The sequence below is a fragment of the Platalea leucorodia genome (assembly GCF_965183815.1).
Source record: "Platalea leucorodia genome assembly, chromosome: 24".
Taxonomy (NCBI): Eukaryota; Metazoa; Chordata; class Aves; order Pelecaniformes; family Threskiornithidae; genus Platalea; species Platalea leucorodia.
In genome coordinates this window covers 703,084-725,809 of record NC_138846.1, presented here as the reverse complement: position 1 = coordinate 725,809, position 22,726 = coordinate 703,084, and the positions used below count along the sequence as shown (strand labels likewise).

The 22,726-nt window shown below is 59.3% G+C and overlaps 4 protein-coding genes across 8 annotated transcripts in view; 2 read left to right on the top strand and 2 right to left on the bottom strand.

The window, feature by feature from the left end:
- Positions 1 to 17: 17 nt before the first annotated feature.
- On the top strand, positions 18 to 4,871 carry LOC309600654 (polyamine-modulated factor 1-like). Of its 2 annotated transcripts, XM_082333117.1 has the most exons (5): positions 18 to 301; positions 393 to 498; positions 1,423 to 1,523; positions 2,274 to 2,469; positions 2,858 to 4,871. In XM_082333117.1, the coding sequence occupies exons 1-5, from the start codon at positions 39 to 41 to the stop codon at positions 2,909 to 2,911; spliced, it is 720 nt and encodes a 239-aa protein (XP_082189243.1). In that variant the 5' UTR covers positions 18 to 38; the 3' UTR covers positions 2,912 to 4,871. The 2 variants fall into 2 exon arrangements, with proteins under 2 accessions (XP_082189243.1, XP_082189242.1); XM_082333116.1 differs by lacking the exons at positions 2,274 to 2,469; positions 2,858 to 4,871 and having other exon boundaries at positions 1,423 to 2,246.
- Positions 4,872 to 5,287: 416 nt separating this feature from the next.
- Positions 5,288 to 6,801, top strand: BGLAP (bone gamma-carboxyglutamate protein; the record flags this gene model as incomplete). Its single annotated transcript, XM_082332739.1, has 4 exons — positions 5,288 to 5,348; positions 5,647 to 5,691; positions 5,775 to 5,841; positions 5,902 to 6,801. The coding sequence occupies 4 exons, from the start codon at positions 5,288 to 5,290 to the stop codon at positions 6,170 to 6,172; spliced, it is 444 nt and encodes a 147-aa protein (XP_082188865.1). The 3' UTR covers positions 6,173 to 6,801.
- A 130-nt stretch (positions 6,802 to 6,931) lies between these two features.
- Positions 6,932 to 11,807, bottom strand: PAQR6 (progestin and adipoQ receptor family member 6). Its single transcript, XM_082333108.1, has 8 exons — positions 11,408 to 11,807; positions 10,234 to 10,342; positions 9,887 to 10,014; positions 8,768 to 8,973; positions 8,549 to 8,675; positions 8,226 to 8,322; positions 7,979 to 8,123; positions 6,932 to 7,834 (listed from the first exon to the last, which is right to left on the bottom strand). The coding sequence occupies exons 2-8, from the start codon at positions 10,282 to 10,284 to the stop codon at positions 7,560 to 7,562; spliced, it is 1,029 nt and encodes a 342-aa protein (XP_082189234.1). The 5' UTR covers positions 10,285 to 10,342; positions 11,408 to 11,807; the 3' UTR covers positions 6,932 to 7,559.
- Positions 11,808 to 17,722: 5,915 nt separating this feature from the next.
- The window catches only part of SMG5 (SMG5 nonsense mediated mRNA decay factor), a 28,342-nt gene continuing 23,338 nt past the window's right edge, over positions 17,723 to 22,726 (bottom strand). For 3 of the 4 annotated variants that reach the window (XM_082333265.1, XM_082333266.1, XM_082333267.1), the window contains 7 exons: positions 21,704 to 21,862; positions 21,426 to 21,485; positions 20,442 to 20,601; positions 19,957 to 20,047; positions 19,242 to 19,316; positions 18,760 to 18,898; positions 17,723 to 18,362 (listed from right to left, as the gene is read on the bottom strand). In XM_082333265.1, coding sequence (XP_082189391.1) covers positions 18,279 to 18,362; positions 18,760 to 18,898; positions 19,242 to 19,316; positions 19,957 to 20,047; positions 20,442 to 20,601; positions 21,426 to 21,485; positions 21,704 to 21,862 — 768 coding nt within the window. In that variant the 3' untranslated portion in view covers positions 17,723 to 18,278. Of the gene's footprint in view, positions 18,363 to 18,759; positions 18,899 to 19,241; positions 19,317 to 19,956; positions 20,048 to 20,441; positions 20,602 to 21,425; positions 21,503 to 21,703; positions 21,863 to 22,726 lie in introns of those variants that run through there. The other variant, XM_082333268.1, reaches the window with a different exon arrangement.

The following is a 22,726-nucleotide window of genomic DNA, read 5'->3' as shown; positions in this document are numbered from 1 at the left end:
CGCCCCTCTCAGGGAGGGGTGGGCGCGCCCCACCCCGCATGCGCAGTCCGCGTGGGCGGGCCTCCCCCGCGCAACCAACCAATGGCAGCGGCGCTTGGCGGTGGCGGCAGCCAATGGGCGGCGGCGGCGGCGGCGGGGCCGTTGAGCGACCGGAGATGGCGGCGGCGCGGAGCGGCCCTGAGGAGGAGGCGGCGGCGGCGGGCGGCGATGGCGGCTCACCCGTACCGGCGGCCCCGGGCCGCGCCCAGGTCTTCACCACTGTGGTGGACACCTTCCTGGAGAAGCTGGTGGCAGCCGGGAGGTGAGGCGGGAGCGGGGACTCGCCAGGGCGGGCGCTGCCGCCAGGAGGCCCCGGCCCTGTCAGTGACTCCCTTGCCCCTCCGGTTTTGCAGCTACCAGAGGTTTGCGAACTGCTACCGCTGCTTCTACAAACTACAGCCCGAGATGACCAGGAGCATTTACGATCAGTTTATATCCCAGCTGCAGACGTCCATCAAGGTGACAGGGGAAGCGGGCCCGCAGGGGCTCGGGGATGCGCGCGCCCTCAGAGGCTTCGAGCCCTCGGTGTAAAAGCGCTGAACGCGTCGGTATTAAGGGTAGCAAATACATTCCTTGAACGGCAAAACCAGAAAGTTCAGGCTGCTCCCCAGAGGTTCTTCCAGACCTCTTTGTCTTCTCTTCCCAACATAAGAAGGATGTGGAGCTGTTGGAGCGAGTCCAGAGGAGGCCACGAAGACGGTCAGGGGGCTGGAGCGCCTCTCCCGGGAGGGCAGGCCCGGGGTCGTCCAGCCTGGGGAAGAGAAGGCTCCGGGGAGACCTTAGAGCAGCCCTTAGTGCCGGAAGGGGCCTGCAGGAAAGCTGGAGAGGGGCTTTCGACAAGGGCACGCAGTGGTAGGACGGGGGAATGGCTTTAAACTGAAAGAGGGGAGATTTAGATTAGATAAAAGGAGGAAATTCTTCACTCTGAGGGTGCTGAGGCACTGGCGCAGGCCGCCCAGAGAAGCTGTGGGTGCCCCATCCCTGGAAATACTCAAGGCCAGGCTGGACGGGGCTTGGAGCAGCCCGGTCCGGTGGAAGCTGTCCCTGCCCGTGGCAGGGGCTGGACCCAGCTGATCTTTAAGGTCCCTTCCAACCCCAACCATTCTGGGATTCCCCAGAAAGAGCTGTAGAATCACAGAACCATTTAGATTGGAAAAGACCCTTAATATCAAGTCCAGCCGTTAATCCAGCGCTGCCAAGCCCACCACTAAACCGTGGCCCTAAGCGCCACATCTACCCGGCTTTTAAATACCCCAGGGATGGGGACTCGATACCTGGCGATTCCCAGGATGTAGCCTTCACCCAGGGAAAAGCGAGGGCTCACGAGCCCGTGTCCATTCAGTTTGGGTCCTGCTGAATCCCAGTGGTGTCCTTCCTTCACAGGAGGAGATCCAGGAGGTAAAGGATGAAGGGAATCTGGAGGTGCTCTTCAATTCGCTGGATAAGATCGTGGAGGAGGCAAAGGACCAGGAAGAGCCTGCGTGGTACGGATCGCTCCGCGGGAGGCAGGCTGGGGAGCGCGTGTGCGGGGGCGCGCGTTCCTTCAAGGGCGAAAGCCGGTGCCCGTGTGATGTTTTGGTCACGGAGACGTGTCCTGTAGGCCTTGTGCTGCGAGGGAATTTTTTAAACCTCGCGTACCTTAACAGCGACGTCGTTGCGTCTAAAACATCCAAAAATCAGGTTTATCTATGCTTCTCTGGGTCACGTGTCTGTGCTTCCTCCGTGCAAGGAGGAGGTTAGTGCCGCCGAGACCAGAGGGGAGGGAAACTCCGTTCTGAATAATTCGCAAGGCTGATGGCATGTTTTAGCCACAGCCGCTGCTGTGACAGCAGAGCTCCCGTCGACGCTTCTTGCTGGGATGCCTCGCTCAGGGACTCAGCGGGCACCGGAGGTCGTACGCGCCGCCTTTTGTTCGCCCTAAAGGCAGCCTGGGTCTTTTAATCAAAAGTATCGTCGCCATTTCTTGTTTCTGTCTTTGGGGAAGTTCATTACAGCCTGCCTGCCCCCAGGCCTCAACGAACGGCAGAGTTTTGGGAAGGACTCCTCCCGTTCCTTCACGTGAGGGGGCTTACGCGGCGGGGTGGCCGTTAGCCACGCACGTTCTAGCTGTCCTCAAGCATCCAGTGCCGGAGTCGGTGCTGGAGCCGGCGAGCCGATACGTTGCGGCAGCGAATTGAGGCGCGCGAGACTAATCGCTGCGTCAGACGGTTGCTTCACGTCCCAGTTGTTCCCAGGCGTCCCAGCGGGATCCCGGAAGAGGACGTTCGCAGCGCGATGGTGCCGTACCTCCTTAAGCACAGGTCCTACCTGCGGAAAGTCCTAAAGGAGAAGGAGGAAGAGAACAGGAAGGTAGCGGAGTCCGTGCTTGCGGGGAGGGACAGGATCGCGGAGCTGCAGCAGCTGATAGAAGCTCGCAAACACGCCTGGCAGGTAAAAATAAAAAAATAAACAAATAAAACCCCATTCTCTTTGCAGCAGCAGCCAGAAAGAAACGCTGTTCCGTGGCTTGACGAGCGAACGGCTGCGCTATATTTAAGCCCTCTGCTTATCGATGGCCTCGCCAGGAGCCAAGCGTTGCTGAGACGGGCCTGGGAGGCCGGGGCGTTTCCGCGGGCGGTCGCGGGTGTTTTTCCCCGTGCGCTGGGTGGGATGTTCCCGCGGGTGAGCCTGGGGGATCGGTGGGTTGCGTTCCCCACGTCCCGGGGACGGCAGCGTACGTGGCGCTGTGTTTTCCGTCAGCCTGCTTTACGTCCTGAACGCTGGCGTCTGTGGAGAAAAGCCCTTTGCCGAGTTCAGCCGTGGTTGTTTTTCCTTCCAGGCGATCAGTAAAGAGCAGCGGGAACTCATCGTGACGTTCAGGGAGCCCCAGTGAGGACGCGGGGCGACTCCGCGCGTTTCCCGGGGGAGTTGACCCTCACCTCGGAAGCGCTGGGAAGCGGGACTCTGCGCGTGGCGTATGCAAACCACGCGAACTCGCCTTCGTCTCGTCAGGCCAGAAGAAACTCGGCAGCGGGACTGAAATCTGCCGGACTTGGACAATTTGATCAAAGTTTGTGAAGAAATAAAAAAAGAACACATCGGGATCTTTGGAAGTAGATGACCGTTTCCTATTCCCTGCTCAGCTCAAGAGGGAGGAGAAGCCTACGGAGCGCGTCTGTACGCTCGCACGCTGCTTTAGCGCTGCGACGGGCGCGATTCTACCTTACTAAAGCCAAAGTTGTGGCCTTGAAGGTATTTTAGATGGGCGTGAGAGGAAAAATTGGTGCCTTCGGCACCGAGGCTGTGCTGCGCACAGGAATGAGGAGCCGGGGAGCTGTAGCACACGAAGCCCGCGGTCGGGCAAACGCCGCCGTGGCATTTTGCGCAGCTGGAGCGTAGCCGCATCGGACTCCCGCCGCGTTTTTGCAGTTTTCAGTCTCCGCGTCTTTAAACAATTGGCCCATCGGAACAGACGTGGCAGCAGCTGCTTTAGCGCACCAAGTTCCTCGCTGCCATTTATTCTTTTTTTTTTTTGGTTCGGTTATTTTCCAGCCCTGCTGCCCTCCCAGCGCGCCGAGGGCCGCGCGTGCGAGGGACCCGGGGCCGTGCCGTTCGCGGGTGTGGAGGGGAGCGGAGGTTGGCACGGCCCTGCCTCGGCTTTGGGCGCTCGGAGGAAAGGGATTTAACGTTTCCCCGTGAAAGCTCCGTGTTGACTCCTGGAACCGAACCGGGTTCGGTTTTACCCATCTGGGGTTGTTCTTTCCCGTCTCATCGGAAGTTTGGCAGCCAGGGAAGCGGGGATCGCGGGAGTCTGCCCGCCGGGGCGTTAGTGAAGCCCTGCGAGTGAGGTGTGTCTTCAAAATGAGGATAACGCAGATAACGAGGAGCTGCCGAGCCCGGCGAGGCCTGGTTGTGAGTCTCTTTCCGCCAGACACCCGATCTGCCAAGGGCAGCGGGTTCTCCGCTCGCCCGTCGTCCCCCCTCGCCTGTCGTGCGCCTTGGCTGTTGGTGCGCGCCGTTCCAAGGAGAGGCTGTGCCCTGCGTGGTGGGGAAATACAAACTCTGGGAACAACGGTGGCAATTGCCACCAAGCACAAGCCTCTCTTTTCAATTAGAGGCAGCCAGAGCCTGCGATCGACTGACTTAGGCATATTTTCCTTCTGTCGTAAACAAGCCTTCCCTCGCTGCATTATAATCTAAATAAATTGGAGCTGTTGTTCCCCCGGTCTTGGCTCCCGCTGCGTGCGCTTGGCCCGCGCACTCTGTAGTTTATGGGTTTGTTTGACAAAGGCTCTGGCTTCAGCATTTCTCTCCTCCTCCGCCCCAAAGCCTCCGGTTCCGCTTTTCAAGACAGGGCTGGGATTTATAGGAGCTGAAAGTCTGGAAAGCGGTCAGGATCCCAAAGAGGAATGTCGCCCCGGGCGGCCCCGGCAGCTCCCGCTGCTCGGAGCAAACTGGGGAGGTGGGTGAGCAGCCCGAGCGCCGCTGGGGTCTTGGGGAGAGGAGGAAGGGAAAGGAGGGATGAACGGGAGACGCTGCTTCAGCAGCTCCGCTCCCCTCCGCCTCTGCTCCGTGCCTGAACCACACCAGCAGCACAATTTTTCGCTCTTGCCAAGCCCCGTTTTGGGGGTTGAAGAGGTGCTGGGCCTCTCTCTGAGCTCCTGTTTCTCGGGAACAGGCGCGGCGTCTGCCCGCGGGATGTGGCAGGGGAGAGCTGCCTCCGCTCGCCCGCTCCTCCCGCTCGCGGCAAGGGGCTGTGGTGACGATGCCGGGGAAGGAGCACGCGCTGGTCCCCGAGGCAAAAATTGGCCAACGAGGCCCCGTGCGGAGAGGAAAACCCCACGGGTTTTGGCAGGGAACTCTCCTCGCACACCAGCAACCCCGCTGGGATCCAGCGGTGGGAACTGGGACAGACCAGTCAGGCGCTGGGGAGCGCAGCGAGGCGCCCCACCAGTGCCCCATCTCCCGTCCCAGTGACGGGCTGGGGGCCTGGGTGCTGCCAGGCTGGCAGGGTTGGGCCCACCAGCAAACCTCCGCTGGCCTGGGGCTGCGGTTCCCTCCCTGCGGGCTCTGGCCGGTCACGGGGGAACCGAGTTCACCCCAAACCACAATTGCTGCCTGCGCTGGCGGCTCCCGGCCCCGGCGGATGCGCTGGAAATAGCCCTGGCAGGGCCGCGGGGCCCCTCCTCGATGGCGGTGGCGGCACCCTATAAAGCCGCTCGGGGACCGGGGGGCCGCACCGAGCGCAGCGCCCGCGCGGAGAGGCACCATGAAGGCCTTCATCCCGCTGACCCTCCTGGCCCTCCTCGCCCTCGGCCTCTGCCGCAGAGGTACGGGGTGTCCGGGGGTGGCGGGGATGGGGGGGACCCAGGCTGGGAAGGGGGCGAAGGGGCTGGGCGGGAGATTTGCTGAGCCTCGGGGCGGAGGCGGCAGGGCGGGAGCAGGGGACCGGGGAGCAGGGGACCGGCGCAGGACCCCTTTGCCGGGCTGGGGGGGTCCGGGTGCGGGGTTGGAGCGGGGGGTGGTGGGATGGGAGCCCCAAAAGGAGGAGCAGGGCGAAGGCGCAGCCTGCGCGGGCTCCCCCCGAGCCCCCCGGCTGCCCCCACCGCTCCGCGCCGTCCCTCGCAGCTGCCGACAGCTCCATCAGCGCCGACGACTCGCCCAGCTCCGAAGGTGAGTGTCCGCGGCCGGATTCGGCCCTGCCGCCCCGGGGACGGGGGCCCCCGGCTCTCCCTGACCCCCTGCCGTCCCCGCAGCCTTCGTCTCCAAACGCGCCAGCGCCGAGGTGGTGCGGAGACACAGGCGGCATTACGTCTATGACAGGTAGCGCTTGACCCCGTTGTGCCGGGGACCGCGTCCCCCCCAGTGACACCGCGGGGGGCACACGGTCCCCATCCAGCACAGACAACAAAACCCCGCTTTCGGGAGGGGCCGCGCTGGCTGGGCCCTTCCCCAGGACCCTCCAGCCCCCGCCGGGGCCGGGGACCCTCCACCATCCCCTGCGTCCCTCATTGTCCCCAGCAGCGTCTACGGCGCCGTGCGGAACCCGCTGGAGGCCAAGCGCGAGGTGTGCGAGCTCAACCCCGACTGCGATGAGCTGGCCGACCACATCGGCTTCCAGGAGGCGTACCGGCGCTTCTACGGCACCGTCTAGCGCCCGCCGCCGTGCCGCGGCCCCGCGGGTGCGGGGGCTGAGCTCCTCGCACCGCCCTCCCCCCAGCAGCCCTCCTTTCGCACCCCTTTCTCTTAACTGTGGAAAGAAATAAATGCATAAATGGTGGAACCAGCTCCTTCCCAGTCTGAGGGTGCGGGACGGGCGTGAGACCGCAGCAGAAGCGCCCCACGCCGTCCCCACGAGGCTGAAGACCCCCGGCCTCTTCCTCCCTCTCCCAACACCCAAAGGCTCCAGGGCAGAGCCGTGTCCATCACCGGCCGGCGCCTGTCCCTGGCAAGGATGAGCCTGGCGCTCGCACCACCGTTATTCCAGTTTAATTTAAAGCTGCTTCTCCCAAGCGCGGGGTTACGGGGGGCAGCGGGGCTGCGCCGTGGAGCCCTGCGCCCTTCCCGGCGGCGGGGTTTCCTTAGCCAACCACCCTTTCCTGAAGGAGGGGAAGCGAGGGGAGATTGGGACCCGCGTCCCGCGCATGGCGCCCTGCCCGGCCGCAGCCATGGCATCCCGGCCCTTCCTGCGCGCACACACACACACACGCACACACGCACACACACGCGTGTGCGCACCTCGTCCTGGGGGCTGCTGGGCTCCGTCTCTCCTATCCCCCCCCCCCAAACCACCTGCGACGTTGCTGCTGGATCCCCGCCCGGGGCGACCTACGTCCCCTGCCCCAAAGTCATCTCCGGTCCAGCCCTGGCTCCTGAGCTCCCACGGCTAGGACGCCCTGGCCCGCGCTCCCCGCTCCCACCACGCCCGGCCTTTGCCACCCCTCTGCACCCTCACCTCGACCCCAAACCCCTCGGCTCGGCCCCAGCCCCGTCCCCGCAGCCCTCGGCTCCCCCAGGCTCCCGCCACCGAGCAGCGGCCGTGCTGCAGCGGGGCCGCGCACGCTGGGTTGGAGCTGTGCCTTGCTGGGCTGCGACAAGCCTGGCTACGCACACGCACACAGACAGACAGACAGACAGACAGACACGGGTCCCCGGGGTTCCTGCACTGAACCTGCTGGGAAAGGGGCCGGTGCGGTGGATTTGGGGTCCCACGCCCCAGGGGCGGAGGCCGGGCGCCTCTGCGCAAGGCTGCTACATGGGTTAGGTGCAGCGTAAGTGCGCTACAGAGCCCTCCCGGCGGAGGTGAGTACGATTAGCCATGTTTACAAGACAGGGAAACTGAGGCACGGGGCGGGGAGCAGCTTGGCTGGCTGCAGAGGGACCAGGGCAGGGTGGGGATGCCATCCCATGGCACCCCAAGGCAGCCAACAGCGGGACCCAGGCGTCCGAGCCCCGAGCCCTCTCCTCCCCACGCTTGGGCGGGGGGAAGCTCTGGGGGTGCCAGGACGCCGGGGTCCCCACAGCCCCCGCAGCCCGGCCACTCACCCCGCAGCGTCACGGGTCCCTGCAGCGCCCAGCCTCGGCGGGGTGCTGGCAGAGCTGCCAGGCGCCCGGGGCAAGGCAGCGGTGAAGGCGCCAATGATGGCGGCGTTGCCCAAAAGGGCCAGGCCGGCGGTGCCAAAGGTGCCGGGGAGCCCCGGGGCGGGCAGGCGGCCCCGCAGCCAGGCCCGGCGCGAGCGCACGTCGCAGAGGATGGCCTCCAGCTGGAAGTGGGTGCCCAGCACGGCGCAGATGTGGAAGAGCTGGTGGCTGTGTCCTGCCCGGGGTGAAAGCCCAACGTCACCCCGAGTGCTGGGACTCCTCGGCCAGCTCCTGCTGCGAGGGGTTGCTTGCAGGGGGCAGGGGACCGGAGCCGCGGCACTGGGAGGCACTGGGAGGCACTGGGGGGGCTGCTGCTCACCGATGTAGTCGAAGCGGCCGGGCGCCAGGCGCTCGGGCAGGTGGGACGCGAAGAGGAAGCCGGTGAGCAGCGCGAAGAGGAGGTGGTAGCAGTACCCGGCCACAGCCTCGGTCCAGGCGCAGTTGCTCCAGGAGCAGAAGAGGAGCTGCGGGGAGGTGGGTGAGCGATGGGGGGGGGGGGGGGGGGGGGGGGTCACCACACTGGGACCCCCACGGCGGTGGCCCCTGCCCCAGGAGACCCCACTCACCCGGTAGAAGAGCGGGATGTTGTCGTAGAGGAAGGGGTACACGAAAGCCGCCGTCCGCAGCACCTTGCTCAGCCGGGGACGCTCCAGCTCAGGGAAGCTGTGAAGGGGGAACGGGGAGGGGGGCGCGGACCCCTGTCAGCCCCCACAGCGAGGACCCTGCAAGCACCTTGGCTTTGGGTCAGACCCACTGCCCGAGCAGGGGAACCCCCCCAGAGACACTGCAGGACCCCAAAGCCGAGGAGGAGGAGGAGGAGGAGGAGGAGGAAACCTCCAGCCCCGGTTTCCATCCAGCTGCAGCGCTGGCGCCTTTACCCAGAACTCACCGGGAGTAGCAGGAGAGGCCGGTGCAGACAAAGGAGTTAAAAGCAGCCGCGGGGACGAAGTAATTGTGCAAACCGCCGCTGACCCAGTGGTCTGGCATCGCGTAGGCACCATAGGCAAACGCACAGCCTGCAAGAGAAGTGCAGCATCATGGGGCCAGCGGCTCCCCGGCCCCGGCCCCAGCCCCAGCCCTGGGCCGGTCCCTCTCTGCAGCGGCTCACCCAGGCTGTAGAGGCTGAGGGCTCCATAGTCGCAGAAGTAGCAGATATGGCGGGCGCGCGCCGACATGGAGCTGAAGGTGTGGGCGCAGCTGGAGGCGAAGGGGTAGAGGCAGACGAGCAGCAGGTAGATGAGCAGGGGCCAGTGGTAGGGCTCCCGGCACAGGTCCAGGGAGGATGAGAGCACCAGGAAGCGCCACACGAAATACCTGGGGGCACAGCACGTACTGGGGTCAGCCCCATCCCTGTCCCCGGCCCCATCTCCATCCTTTCATCCCCATCCTTTTCCCCATCCTCATCTCCATCATTTCATCCCCATCCCAATCCTTGTCCCCGTCCCTGTCCCCATCCCTATCCCCATCTCCATCCTTTCATCCCCATCTCCATCCTTTCATCCCCATCCTTTTCCCCATCCTCATCTCCATCATTTCATCCCCATCCCAATCCTTGTCCCCGTCCCCATCCCTATCCCCGTCCCCGTCCCCATCCCTATCCCCATCTCCATCCTTTCATCCCCATCTCCATCCTTTCATCCCCATCCTTTTCCCCATCCTCATCTCCATCATTTCGTCCCCATCCCAATCCTTGTCCCCATCTCCATCCCCATCCCCAAGCTTTTCCCCATCCCTGTCCCCATTCCACACCTCTGCCCCCATTCCAATCTCCATCCTTTCGTCATCCCCAGCCTTGTCCCCATCCCCATCCTTTCATCCCCATCCTTTTCCCCATCCTCATATCCATCATTTCGTTCCCCATCCCAATCCTTGTCCCTATCCCCATCCCCATCCTTTCATCCCCATCCCAATCCTTGTCCCCATCCCCATCCCGTCCTCATCCCCAAGCTTTTCCCCATCCCTGTCCCCGTTCCACACCTCTGCCCCCATCCCCATCCCCATCCTTTCATCTCCGTCCCAATCCTTGTCCCCATCCCCATCCCTTCATCCCCATCCCGTCCTCATCCCCAAGCTTTTCCCCATCCCTGTCGCCGTTCCACACCTCTCTCCCCATTCCAATCTCCATCCTTTCGTCATTCCCAGCCTTGTCCCCATCCCCATTCCTCTATCCCATATCCCCATCGCCATTCCTGTTCCCGTCCCCATCTCTGCCCGTCCCCAGCCCCACCAGGTCGGGAGGAAGTGTGTCCAGATGTTGACTGTCTCGTTAGTCATCTGGAAGGAGCTGAGGACGCAGTCAAGGGCTGAGCTCTTGGGGTGCCGGTACCCCGACATGATCCCATCCTCCCAGAAGATCTGTGGGGACAGCGGGGCTGGTCAGGGGACAGGGACAGACTGGGGGGAGCGGGGCAGCCCCAGCGAGCTGCTCTGGCCTCTGGGGAAACTGAGGCAGGATGGGCTGGGAGCATCTCACAGTTGGGCGGGGAGCCCAGGTGATTTTTCTGCCTTGGATGAGGGATTTGGGGGGGGGAGAAAGCTGGGGGCAGAGCCCCACCGTCGCCCAGCCACACCTACCCGAGGCACCTGATGGACCCTGAAGATCTGCGGCAGCTTTATCGTCAGCATGGCGGGGCCGAGGCGCGCAGGGCTAGAGGCGGTGGGGCTCCGGGCCGCAGCCCATGTCCTGCAGAGACGGGACGGAGCCCGCTGGGTGACGGGGATGGGGCCGCAGGAGCCGGGACGGCCGCCCCCCCCTTGGCTCTCGCCTCCCGTCGGTGGCTTTTTCCAGGGATGCGCTCGGGGAAGCCTGCTCCCCGCTTGGCTCCTCCGCAGAGCCGCAGTGGGGGTGTCTAAGCAGGATCAGGCCCCCCAGGACGGGCCGAGCGCGATGGGGCCGTGGGTGAGGGCTGGCAGCCGTCGGAGGGGCTGCAGCAAAGACCCTGCCCTCGCCCCCTGCCCCGCGGAGGCTCCCGACCCCGTTTCCCAGCTCTGGGGACGTCGCCGGTGGACGCAGGCTTAGGACCAGGCCACCGTGGAGGGGGAAAAGCCCCGTGGACGCCCTGCAAGCCCCCCGAGGTTGTGTTACGGAGGGGCTGGGATGAAGCAGGACATCGAACTGGGTGGCTGGGAAAGTGTTGCCCCAGTGGGGGAAACTGAGGCACGGCACAGGGAGAGCAGCACGAGGGGAGTCCTGAGTGTCCCCACCACCCCCCCCAGCCCAAAACTCACCCGGTGGTTTAGAAAGGCGGGAGAAAAAAGGAAAAAAAAAAAAAAAAGCCAAAACCAACCCAAAAGCGTCCCAGCCCCCTGCGCGGAGCAGGAGCGGAGCCAGCGAGGAGCGCCGGTGGGCGATGCCGTGCTGGGCGTCCCCTCCTCCAGCCGCCCTGCGGAGCCCCCTCCTCGCCACCGCGGGCCGGGGGTCTCGGCCCCGCCACGGCCGCTCGCCGCCCTGCTCCCCGGCCGCCGTCCTGGGCTGTGGCGGTGGAAAGCGGCCAAAGGGTCCCTCCCCGGCAGCTCCGGCGCAGCCGGGGCCTCTGCGGGGGCTCAAAGGGAGCTTTGTGCTGGAAACGCCGCCTGCCCCGCCACGGCCTCGCCGCCTGCTTTGGCTCAGATCCCCCCAAAATCCCCCCTGGATGCAAGACCCCGAGTGCGCACGGGGGGGTTTGCCCCCCGCGTGCTGCCAGAGGGGCACGTGCACCTCCCTCGGTGGAGGGGCTACTGGAAAGCGGCTCTGGGCATCAGACTTTACTTGCCAACGAGCCCTTCAGCTGGGAGAGCCGGGGCGGGTGATGGAGGAGCCGGGTGCCAGGTACCAACGCAGGGACCCACAGCCCGCCCCGGGTTACACCACGGGGTTCCACGAGCGCTGCAGACGGGATCTGGGAGCTGGAGAGAGATGGAGAAAAGAAGTGGAAAAACAAGTTTGGGAAAACCTCCCCAACTGACCTGGCTGCGTCCCGCTGGCACAAGCAGGGCTGGAGGTGGCTCAGGCTTCGTCCATGGCAGCAAACGCCAGCGGAGGCGTCCACGCCGCAGTCGGATGCAGCCACCGTTCAGGAGGTGGAGGGTTGAACTGGGAGCGGGATCGACGCTTTCAAAGCCCCCGTCTTTGGGGATTTCTTTACCCCCGGAGCGCTCATGTTCCGGGCAGAGCGCGGGGAGCCGCAGCGCCCCGGGACGAGCGGCTCAAATCCACCACGCTCGGTAGGAAGAGCCGCGGGCGCGGGGCTGATCCGCACGCAGGGCTCTGGTGCGCCGGCAGCCCCGGCCAAGGGGAAGCTGCGTTTCTCTGGTCGGCGTTGCCAGGAGGTGGGTGGGAGGGTTTGGGGTCTCCTTGCCTGCCTGCAACGGGACCTGCTCTGTCTCTGCAGGGACGCAGGCCCTGGTGCTGAAGAGCTCCTCCAAAATAACCCAGGCGAAGCACAGGGAACCCCGGGCGGGGACCTATTCGGGGCAGGGAAATCGCATCTCTGTGCAGGGAGAAGCGGGAAGCGGAGGCACAGAGAAGGAGGGGAATGGCCGGTGAGCGGAGCTGGAGAGAGGGGGACTCCGGGCCTTTCCAAGGACTCGGCCCCCCAGCGAGCGGGACCAGGCGTCCCAGCTCCTGCTCGGTGCCGTCAGGCTTTGTCCTGCTTCAATTTTGCAGGAGCAAACCCCTCGGTTCGCTTCCAGCGCGAGGGGCGTGGGCCAGACCCACAGCGACGGGGCACCCCGTGCACCAACCTGCCGCCCGACAAGGGCGGCGCCGAGGCGGTTAACGGGGCAGGTTGCACATCCACAGCCCCCGCCGAGGCCGCCAACGCCGGGCAGCGCCTTGGCACGGCCCTCTGGAGCTGGAAGAGGCGTTTCCAGCCCCTTCGGAGGGGCCAGAGCCGGCAGTGACAGGTCCCTTTTGTGCCACCGCAGGCAGCGGCGTTGGGACGCAGGGCACGTCTCGCCCCGCGGGAAGAAGTCGCCCATGGCTTATTCTCCCACCGGGGACTGAAAGGCGGATTCGCCTTTTCGCAACCTCCCTCTCCGACCTTCCCGCTGCTGGCAGCCTCCAAAGAACTGGAGAGGGAGAGTAAATTATATTGGTGGCCATGCTTTCCACTAGCAGAGCAAATAAAGGAGCTTTGGTGTGAATGAATACAGGGAATGGAAGATTTTTTGTTCCTTTCCCCCCCCCATAAAACACGGCCCCCCAAATTCCCTGGTCACTGGTGCCTGGCGTGGACCCTCAGAGCGCCTGGCTGCGAGGGGGCTGCCCAGCTCTGCCCCTGAAACCAAGCCCCTTAAAGGCACCTCGAATTAACACTTAAAAATTACGAATTTTAAAAAACGTACACTTTTCCAACCCGTTTTAAATCCAAGCGGAGAAGGCGCCCGATAAACTGCGGTTATTTTCGCCGATCACAAGGTTGCTGGGGTTGGGGGTGCTCTCGTGGGCAGCAACACGCGGAGTCCCGGCACGAGGACGAACTCGCCCCGAACCACAAAGGCGGCGAGCAAAGGAACAAAGGAGAAACTATTGCTGGTACAGGGATAAGGAAGGGACCCACCTACATCTCATCCTATCAAATCCGAAGCTAACCAAGGTTATGCCTTCCTTCACCCGAGTCAAAAAACATTCAAAGGGGTTGGGAATGGCAAAGCTGTTTGGTTTTTTTTTTCTGAAAAGCAGAAAGTTTGGTCAGCAAAGTGCAGGCTTGAGGGTGGATTCGCGTCTCAAAAACGTACGCGGCTCTGGGGCTGCGTAGGAGAAACGCGGGCTGGGCTGGAATCACCACAGAAGAAGAGGTACAAACATCTCGTATTTTATTAAGCTAGTCGATGTGTTCAGATCACAGTCAAGACACATGCCGTGAGAGCCCCCGCGCTCCTCCTCGTCCCAGCCGGGGTCCAACAGCGGGCCCCCAGCGAGAGCTATCGAAGCACAAATCCACAGGCTGGGCTTTTTTTGTGCTACAAAAGGAGGAGGGAGGGAAGAGGTGATTGTCCCTCGCCTCAAACCAAGCAACAGCCCTCTCCCTGCCAGCAGCCGGAGGCAGGACCGGTGTGCCGACCCTCCTGCCCTTCTCCGTTGTCACGGGTGCCCCGTTTTCCCCACCTCATTTTCTGCCCCAGCCAGACTGGCTAGCTCTGCTAGACATCAAGAAGGGAAAAAAAAAAAACAAAAAAACATCTAAGATGCAAGCGAAAATCCAAGGCAGCGCAGGTGGCGTCGAGCCGAGCAAGGATGGGAGAAGGAAGAGTCGCTTGGCGCAGCCCGCGAAGCCACTGAGCGAAGTCCAGCAAGCGCCAGTGCCCGTGTCCACCAGCCACGGCCCGGGGACAGCCCCTGGCCCGGGGACAGCCCCTGGCCCCCGCGCTGCCGCCCCGGGAAACCCAGCGAGCCTCAGCCACCGCAAACCTGGGCTCTCCCAGCTCGGGGTCACCCCATAAACTTCCGAGAGCTCAACATGGTGGTAAGGAAAAGAAAAAAATCAAACCCAAGAAACACATAAAAACACATTAAAAGCAATGCTTTCAGCCCACAAGATTGGTTTTCTTTTTGCTCGCCTTCCCAGCACAGTGGGCGTTACGGGACTGGCTTTGAGCGGGTACAGAAATAGCACCATATGGATGAGCAGCGGACTAGAGCTGGCTTTCAGATGGCTCAGGCGTTGCATGACGCTAGCTTGGCGAGCCGGTTCGCGGCTGGCACGAATACGCCGTGGCAAGCTCTTGGGAAACCCCAGCGCCAGCGGTCGGGAGCCACGGGCAGAGCGGGAAGCCAGGACACACGGAGCCTCCCCACCGACCTTCAAGTTTCTTTTAGCCCTGGAGAACGGCTTAGCGTCGGCAACCAACACAACAGGCCAGGGAAACCGGCCTCCTGCTTTTGGCTTCTCGGGTGGGATTTGGAAGCATTGCACCAAATCCCCTGTGGGGCAAACTGGGACAGGCCCTCGGACGTAGCAGACCAGTACCAATTTACACCCAGGGAGGAGACTCCAACTCATCACGAGTGCTGGGATGGGGGCTAAGGAGTGTCCTCCTTTACCCCAATCTTAAAGACGTCAAGTTGAGCCTCCATTAGAAGGCAACACTTGCCGCAGGACACAGCTTGCCATCTTCCCCGAGGCCACTTGGCAGCTACGCTGTTCCGGAGCTTTGAAGTCTCCCACTTTTTCAGCTTCGGGTATCTCTGACTGGGGACGTACATCCAAAAAACCAAAAATTCATCAGGTCCTCAACCGTAGTCGCGTGTTCTGGAGAGGAAGCAGGGTGGCACAGGGATCTTTCAGGTGCCTTTTTTAAAAGGCATGATGTGTGATGTACTGAAAGATGCCACTGGGCAGTTAAGATTCCCTGTTGGAGGGCTAGGCCCTTTTCCTCCTCTCCAGGTGTGCAAAACTTCAGGGTTATATTAAAACACCACCTCAGGAGACCGGGGCAGTTACTAAGGGATGGCTATGAGGAAAGCAAGGCAACAGCCTTGCTGCCTTTGAGAAAGAAGCCCTCTGATTTTGCCGTGTGGCCCCGAAATGGGCTCACGGCAGCTCAGCAATGACGTCTTGTTCCAGAAATGTCAAGTTTATTTACTTTTGCTCTTAAACTGCCTTCTGTATCCAGCCCAAACAAGCCAGCAGGCTGGTTCAGGACAGGGACGGGCCGTCTTAGCCCACCTTCTGCACTGCGACCCCTTGCGCTACCCTCGCCTGCTGCCCTGACCCCGCAGCGCTGGGCTCCCAGCTCTCACCCCGCGCCAGCGGCAGCCTGGGGAGCTACAGGAACCGAGCCGCTCGTCATCGGTGCGACAGGCGTTCCCTTTTGGTTGCTGCTTTATTTGCATTGCTCTTTTCTCCGCTCAAGAGCCAGCTGTGGCCAAGGGAATACCTGGCCCAGAGCAAAGCTGAGGAATGCCTCCAGCTCCTCGCTATTTTGCTTTCAGCCAAGCAACGCTCTTTTCTTCACCAACCCCAAGTGCGCGCTTCGCACTACGCAGCCGGAAGGGAATGACAATTAGGCCTCTCGGGACTGCAAACACAGCCAGGCTTCAGCTCGAGCAGACCTCCAGAAGGGAGCTGCAGACTGCAGCCCCTTCTGATGTGCTTTGCAGTAAGGGGGTGGATGGTTTTCTTAAGCAGCAGGGAAAAAAAAAAAAAAAAAGCAAAGCACAGTCCACCAGCTATCCATCCCACTGAGCCAGGCTTCCACTGAACGCGGAGCGCGTTTCAGCATAACTGAGCAGCGCTCTGCAAGTCAACGGAAGGACAGAAGGGGAGGCGACTCTGCTCCCCACCTCGCCACGCTGCTCTGGGTCAGACACCGAAGGACAAGTCCCACAAGGTGATTCTCTTTTCTTTTCTCGCCCCATCAAACAAAACGAATGAGTCGGACAAACAAATGGCTTCAAATAAAAACACGGGTAGCACTGGAGGAAAGAGTGACTGACAAACTTCACAGCCCATCTTAGAACATCTAAGAACACCCAAGATGAGCCAGAGTCTTTGACCTGCTGTTCTGCTTACGTTGTTTCCTTGGCTTAGCCTAGAAAAGCACCGCGAGTTTCAGGAGAAGCTGCAAAAGGAAAAACCTGTAGGGAAACCCTGCCGCTCTATCCCCTCCACCTGCCCTCCCGACCACAAGGTACGGACCTCGCAGGGCCAGCTCCAGCTGTAACTTAAAGCTCGGCACGTCTCTCTGCTGTGCTACAAGGCTGCATGCTGCAAAGGAACTGAAATTGGAATATAAATGAATCCTCTGGGACTTGTGCTGGTTGTTTTTTTTTTAGTTTTTACCTGAAAACAAGGAACATCCTGCCACTCCAGTACAATGCATCATGCTAGGAAGTCTGCACAGATTGGAGTAGCTTACTTGTCTTTCCATATTATGCCCCTTTTGTAGCAGCTTCTGGCTGGCCCATGTGAAAAAACACGCAAACATAGAAGACTAGTGGTTTTTACTTGCATAGCTGCTGTTAGTTCATGTGGATGGAGACATCTGTTTCTTGAGTACATCGACACAGATGAACTACGAGGCCGTTCAGCCTATCTCCCACCGCTCTGCTGTCCTGGGAGCAACCCGTTTCTTCATTTCCAAGCATCAGCGTGTGACGGGACGTCAGACACAGGTTGCTTGAGATGCTGTCAGGATGGAGGTCTGAAAGGTCCCTCGCAGGTCACACGGGGAATTAGCTCTTCCAGCATCCGTCCAGGTAGCATCATCCCTTCTTTTTGGGGATGCTGAAAGCACTGAACGGTTTGCGAGCTCAGCCCTGGGCAGCGGCAGCCACTGCGCCGCCTTTGCCTGCCCTGGAGGGATGTGAGGAGGGGGGATACAAACGCTCGAGTTCTGCCACCCTCTCTAGCACGGCATAGCAGCAGTGGTGTGTCGGAACAACCAGCAGAAGAGATAATGGCTTTGAGATCCTCCTCCACACCTCATTGCAAGATTTAGAAGAGAAAAAGAAAAAAAAAAAAAAAGGAAAAAGGGGGGGGGAAGAAGAAGAGGCATTGGGTCCTTCGGAGATGTCTGCTCCATCCCGGGGTGACAGCGCTCGAGCCAAGTGGTTGAACCTGATCGGCGTTTAAATCCCACACGGCTCTTCTCTCTCTTCCAGCAGCTCTGCTGGATTCCGCTCCTTTTCTCCAAGGTCTAACGCTGGAAGCAAAGAAGCGGAGGGACTGGGGAAGGAGGAACAGAGTCCTTTTCGCCTCTCTCAAGCAGCCCGGCCAACGTCTTGTTGCTCATGAAGCATGCAGCTTGTAAGGAGAGCAAGGATGTGCACCGAGCCCATCGGGGCCCTTCGGACTGCTCTCTCCTTGCAGGCCAACATCCCTTTGCACTGAGCCCGCTCCATGGGGGACAGGGAAAGGAAATAAATATGCTTGTTCAAAGAAAAAAAAAAATTATATTAAGAGCTTTCCCCCCCTTTTAAATAGCATAATTGTTTCCTTTTCTCTCTGACATTGGAAGAGTATCCAGAACCCCAAAGGAACTCCACTTTTTCTTTTTTTTTTTTTTTTTTTTTTTATATTATTTATATATATAAAACCTAAGAATTAAAAGGAAAAAAAAAACCTTGAAAAATAATTAATTCAAAGGAGGGGGGGGAAAAAAAACACAACCAAAAAGACCCCTATCTGCTTTCCTGTCACCAGATTGCCAAACAAGAGCTAAACACTCTTTGGATCTTCTTTCCCAAGCTAGGAGGGCTCCATTTCTGCTGCGCTGGTTTGGTTTCATTTAAGTCAAGTCCACGCTTTCGAAGCCGCCTGCCCGTTTCAGATGACCAAGCAAGCTTTGGGGAGGAATGAGGGGGGAATGAATGACTGCCCGTCTCTCGCCCATCTCTGCCGACTGGGAGAAGGGCAGAGCTCTGCCTCGGCCATGCCGAGGTGCCTCTCTCTTCTCAGAGCAGTTGGCGCCGTCGGAGATGTACAGCCGTCTGGTCGGGATACAGGTGGAGGGTGTCTGTGTGCGTGCCCAAATTGGATTTTTTTTTTTTTTTGGTAGATATTTTTTGTTATTGTTGTTGCTGCTGCTGCTTCTTCGTGTCTAAGTGTCGTCCGGATTTTTGTTTCCTTCGTTCAGACGCTGCACGTTCCGAGAGGGGGAGAGAAAGGTACACCAACCCGATGCCTTTCTGAACATCAGCCCATCTCTTTCCACTGCTTGTAGAACTCCAGAACATTTTTTATTTCTACGCTGGCATTGGCGGCTGCCTGGATGGCAGACTGCAAGCAAGCAGAGACAAAGCAGGTTATTTTTTTCTTGCCCTGTCAAGAGGACTGCCCTTCACAACCTGGAGATCCTCAGGCAGAGTTTGTCATGGCTAAAAAGCCCCGTTCTCCTTCGTGCTAAAGTTGCTCTGGCACGAGAGGCCCGCACATTCCTTCTCCTACCTCCCCCAGGACACCTCGCACCCCAAAAGCGCGACAAATCAAGGGGCCTTCAAGGAAATAGGAACCACGACTTGTAAACTAAATTTGGGAAATCTAGGACAGCTATTACCCAAGGCAGCAAATATTTTAGGAAAAAAAAAAAAAAAAAAAAATCTCTTGCCAATCAACCAGATTTTAATCTTGCTCGGAAGCAGAAAGGCTCAGCTCAGCCAGCCGACGAGCTACTGACCTGCATGGGTGCCGAGAACGTGCTTGGGTCCTCCAGCTGAAAGCCCGTGATGATGGTGACCATTCCTGTGGTGTCGTCCTCTCCGCTTCCTTGGGACACTGTCAGTTGTTTGCAGCTGTCCAGTATTTTATAGAGATTCCTGCCAGGCAGATGCAAGGAAAGAGAAACACAGGGGAAAGTCAGAGGGAAGCCCACTTGTTCGTGCAAAGAGTTTCATTTATGCTCAGGAGGACACGCGGAAAGCAGGACTGCTTCTCTGTTGCCTGTTGAGGGCTTTTCCAAGACCCTTCTTAGCACCAAGCGTTCAGCGCTATGCGAGATGCGCAGATGGACGCCCTAACGCTCTCTCTAGGGAATTTTAGACTTACATAGAGCACCAAATCAAGCAAGCTGCATGATGGGTCCCAGTGCTAACACCTCTCCCCAAAGCCACCTGCCTGCTGGGAATCAGGCTCAGACATCTCCAGATGCTGTAATCTTACCAGGCATCTAAATCTTGTCTCTTCAATTTATGCCTCTCAAAGCTCTTCCCAACATCTTTCTGGCAACGAATGTACCTAAGGAAAGACCAGAGTCACTGAGCTCACACGAAAACCGTCACACAGGCTGAAGTCAACGCTCTAGAGCAGGTCCACCAGGTGCTGCAGGAGCCTTTTGCTGCTTTTTATCAACCAAAATAACACCCAAAGGAATCCCCTGTGCAGTCCCTTAGGTCGCCTCCCCCGTCTCATCGCCATCGCTGTGTGCAGTTCACAATACCACAAGTGTTTCAAAGCTCACCAGCCCGGACACAGGCCTTGACGATGCAGTTTATCTTCACATAAGCACAGTTTTTTGTCCTTCTGCCCAGCTAACCTGGGCAGTACAGCTCTTCCAGCCCTCCCGGTGCATCAGTAAGAGGTACTGCTCAGTTTTATACGCTGATAAAGAGATGCAACTCCCTCCATTCCTCAGAAGCAGCTACATTTCATGGCCGAGCAGCAACTACAAGCGCATCTGGAGAACCAGCTGCCAAATCTGTTACTTCACCACCTGCCCTCTCGCCAAGTGCATTCCTGAGGCCTGGCTTTCCCTTGTCCCACTCCTCGCTCTGCTCCGAGGGATGCACAGGCTGCTCCCACCACTCACATTTTCTTGCACCCCAAAATACAGCCATTCCAAAAGCAAGGGCAAATCGCATCACTCTCCCACTCTCACCTGTTTCCCTTTTTAAATTCTGCCTCCAGATACCGGATGCTGTCCCGAGCACCTGCGTTCTCCTTTTTCAGGAAGTCTAAGCCATCAATCACTAACAGGGGAAAAAAAAAAGCAGCAAAAACATCTGGCTTACAGCTATACTTCTGCAAACTAATCCAGATGTGTCAAGAATTCCTCCTCCTGCTGAACTGCCTCTGATGCACAGCAGCAGTGGCTGCCACAGGAGGCAGACGAAGCGGGGGGTGAACAGGGCCTCTCTCTTTCCAGCTGTTCTTCGACACACTATGTTAGAGTCCAAACATGGGCCACACATAAAACAGGCCCCAAAAGCGACACGTGGCAACGGTGTTTCAGCTGCTCCAGCCGAAGTAAAGGACAACAGGAGCAGGACAGAAAGCCACCACCTTGGCCCACAGGGCTTGTTGCCCAGCAAGGAGGGGATGAGGGGAAGGCAGGCTCAGGTATTTGACATGGAGTCCCCGTACCTGTTCGAGGGATGATGATTATGAACCTCCCGCTGGTGGCCAGCTGCTTGACAACAGCCAGGTGCTGGCAGAGGGCCTGGGTGTCCGGGACAAGATAAGGAGACATGGCTGACTGTGCTTTGGGCTGCTGGAGACTTCCCTCCAGCTGAGAAACCTCCAGCTGAAAAAAAAAACCACACGTGCAGAGACACTTGCTTCACATTTATGCTGAAACCAAGATTAAACAGGGCAAGACTCGCCCTGCAAAGCTCCACCGGGCCCCTCCAACCTTCCAGTGCATGGAGCAGAGGGCTGGATGCAGGCAGGGGGACAGAGGGAGGTGATTGTCCCGCTCTGCACTGCCCTGGTGCAGCCCCACCTCGGGTACCGCGTGCAGTTTTGGGCATCTCAACGTAAGAAGGACATCAAACTGTTAGAGTGTGTCCAGAGGAGGGCGAGGGCAGGACTTATGAGGAGCGGCTGAGGTCACTTGGCTTGTTCAGCCTGGAGAAGAGAAGGCTGAGGAGTGACCTCATTGCTGAGGAGTGACCTCATTGCTGAGGAGTGACCTCATCGCAGCCTACAGCTTCCTCAAGGAGGGCAGCGGAGGTGCTGATCTCCTCTCTCTGGCGACCAGCGATGGGACACGAGGAAATGGAGTGAAGCTGTGTCAGAGGAAGCTCAGATTGGACATCAGGAAAAGGGTGGTTGGTGACTGGAAGAGGCTCCCCAGGGAAGTGGTCGCGGCACCAAGCCTGTCAGAGTTCAAGGAGCGTCCGGACAACGCTCTTAGGCATACGGTTTAGTTTTGGGTAGCCCTGCGAGGAGCAGGGAGTTGGACTCGATGATCCCTATGGGTCCCTTCCAACTCCAGATATTCTACGGTTGTCTTTGCAGAACAGACTCTGTGTGGGATGGGAGCAGAGAGCTCCCCCTTCCCTTCCTAGTTTCAGACATTTCAGCCACTACCCTGCCAGTTTTCAGGCTGGAACCAGCATCTCCTACCTGCAGTCGAAGCTGAGCCATATCTCTCATTAGCCTGTTCCGACGAGCTTCCTCTGCAGCCTATTTACAAAAACAAACTTCCATATCAGTTAGCAGGAAACACATGCTGACAGTAGCACACGCTTCCAGAAACAGGGTGAAAAGGGGACACCTGAGTAGCTTTAAGGAGCAAAACTTCCATCTCCCACCAAAGATCTGCGATTATAGTTACAATCTAATAGCAATCTACAGGAAATTGTGCCAAGTACAGAGAATTAAGCCCACCTCTGCCAACTCACCATATGAAACTGGGCTTGAGCCTGGTGCAGCAAGTTGTCTTGCTCCGACTGTGCTATGCTGATGAAGATCCCAAGCTCCGAGTTGAACTGCAGGATGCTGCCTTGCAAGTGGGTAATGAAGTGGCCAAAACTCCGAATGCAGCAAATCCGAACCACAGACTGCAAAGAAGCAGACAGGCGATCACCAGCCACGCATCCCCATGGGAGTTGTAGCCTGAGCCAGCTCCGACCCTGCAGCTCACGCTTTTCCAAAAGGCAGAAACTGCTAATTAAAAAAAATTCAAAGGAAACATTTCTGATGGAAATGCGTTTCTGAAGACAGAGGCTGCAGGAGAGCCTACAGCTGACCAGAAAGCTTAGAAGCGCTCGAAGTCTGGGCTTCCCCAACTCAAGAAAACCTCAGAAAACATCAACAGGCTCTCCCCCATAAATCTCTGCTCAAGCCCTCAGTGCTGGGCAAAGGAATCAAATAAAACAACAACCTATACCTGATTTTGGGGCAGGCATTCCTCTTGGCTGGGCTGCTGAGCAAAGGCAGCAAAAGGGGAGCTCACGTGGGATGCGAGATTGCTGCGCTTTGCTCCAGCTGCCCCGGCAGCTTGAGGTGACATTCAAAACCTCAGCCGGCTGGACTCTGATTTAACAAACACTGGTCCCACATCAGAACAGTGCCCTCAAATCGAGGCAGAAGATGTTAATGTATTCCCCACACCAAAGGAATCAGATTGGTCTTGCAAGGCAAGAGAGGAGAACAATTGCCTTTTTCTGCACACCTCCGCTACCCAGAAATGATCACCTCGGCCCTTTGTGCTTGGGAAAAAGAGACAGAAGCGCTCTGCGAGGGCACAGAGTGCTGCGTGAAGTGAGATTTCACTGACTTTTGCATTTACTAGAGAAGGATCACAGAAAGCATCCTGCAGCTCCAACCAAATTCCTTTCATTCAAGGCAGGGCAGAGATAACAACTCTTCTGCCCAGACAGGGAGGTCAGGAGACTTCACGCAGCAAAGCTGTCAACGTGTGA

Coding starts and splice junctions, on each gene's coding strand:
- LOC309600654 (XM_082333116.1), top strand. CDS start 39: ATGCGCAGTCCGCGTGGGCGGGCCTCCCCCGCGCAACCAACCAATGGC. Junction 302..392: donor AAGCTGGTGGCAGCCGGGAG/GTGAGGCGGGAG, acceptor CCGGTTTTGCAG/CTACCAGAGGTTTGCGAACT. Junction 499..1,422: donor AGCTGCAGACGTCCATCAAG/GTGACAGGGGAA, acceptor CTTCCTTCACAG/GAGGAGATCCAGGAGGTAAA.
- PAQR6 (XM_082333108.1), bottom strand. CDS start 10,284: ATGCTGACGATAAAGCTGCCGCAGATCTTCAGGGTCCATCAGGTGCCT. Junction 10,015..10,233: donor GGGTCCATCAGGTGCCTCGG/GTAGGTGTGGCT, acceptor CTGTCCCCACAG/ATCTTCTGGGAGGATGGGAT. Junction 8,323..8,548: donor GGCCTCTCCTGCTACTCCCG/GTGAGTTCTGGG, acceptor CCCCCTTCACAG/CTTCCCTGAGCTGGAGCGTC.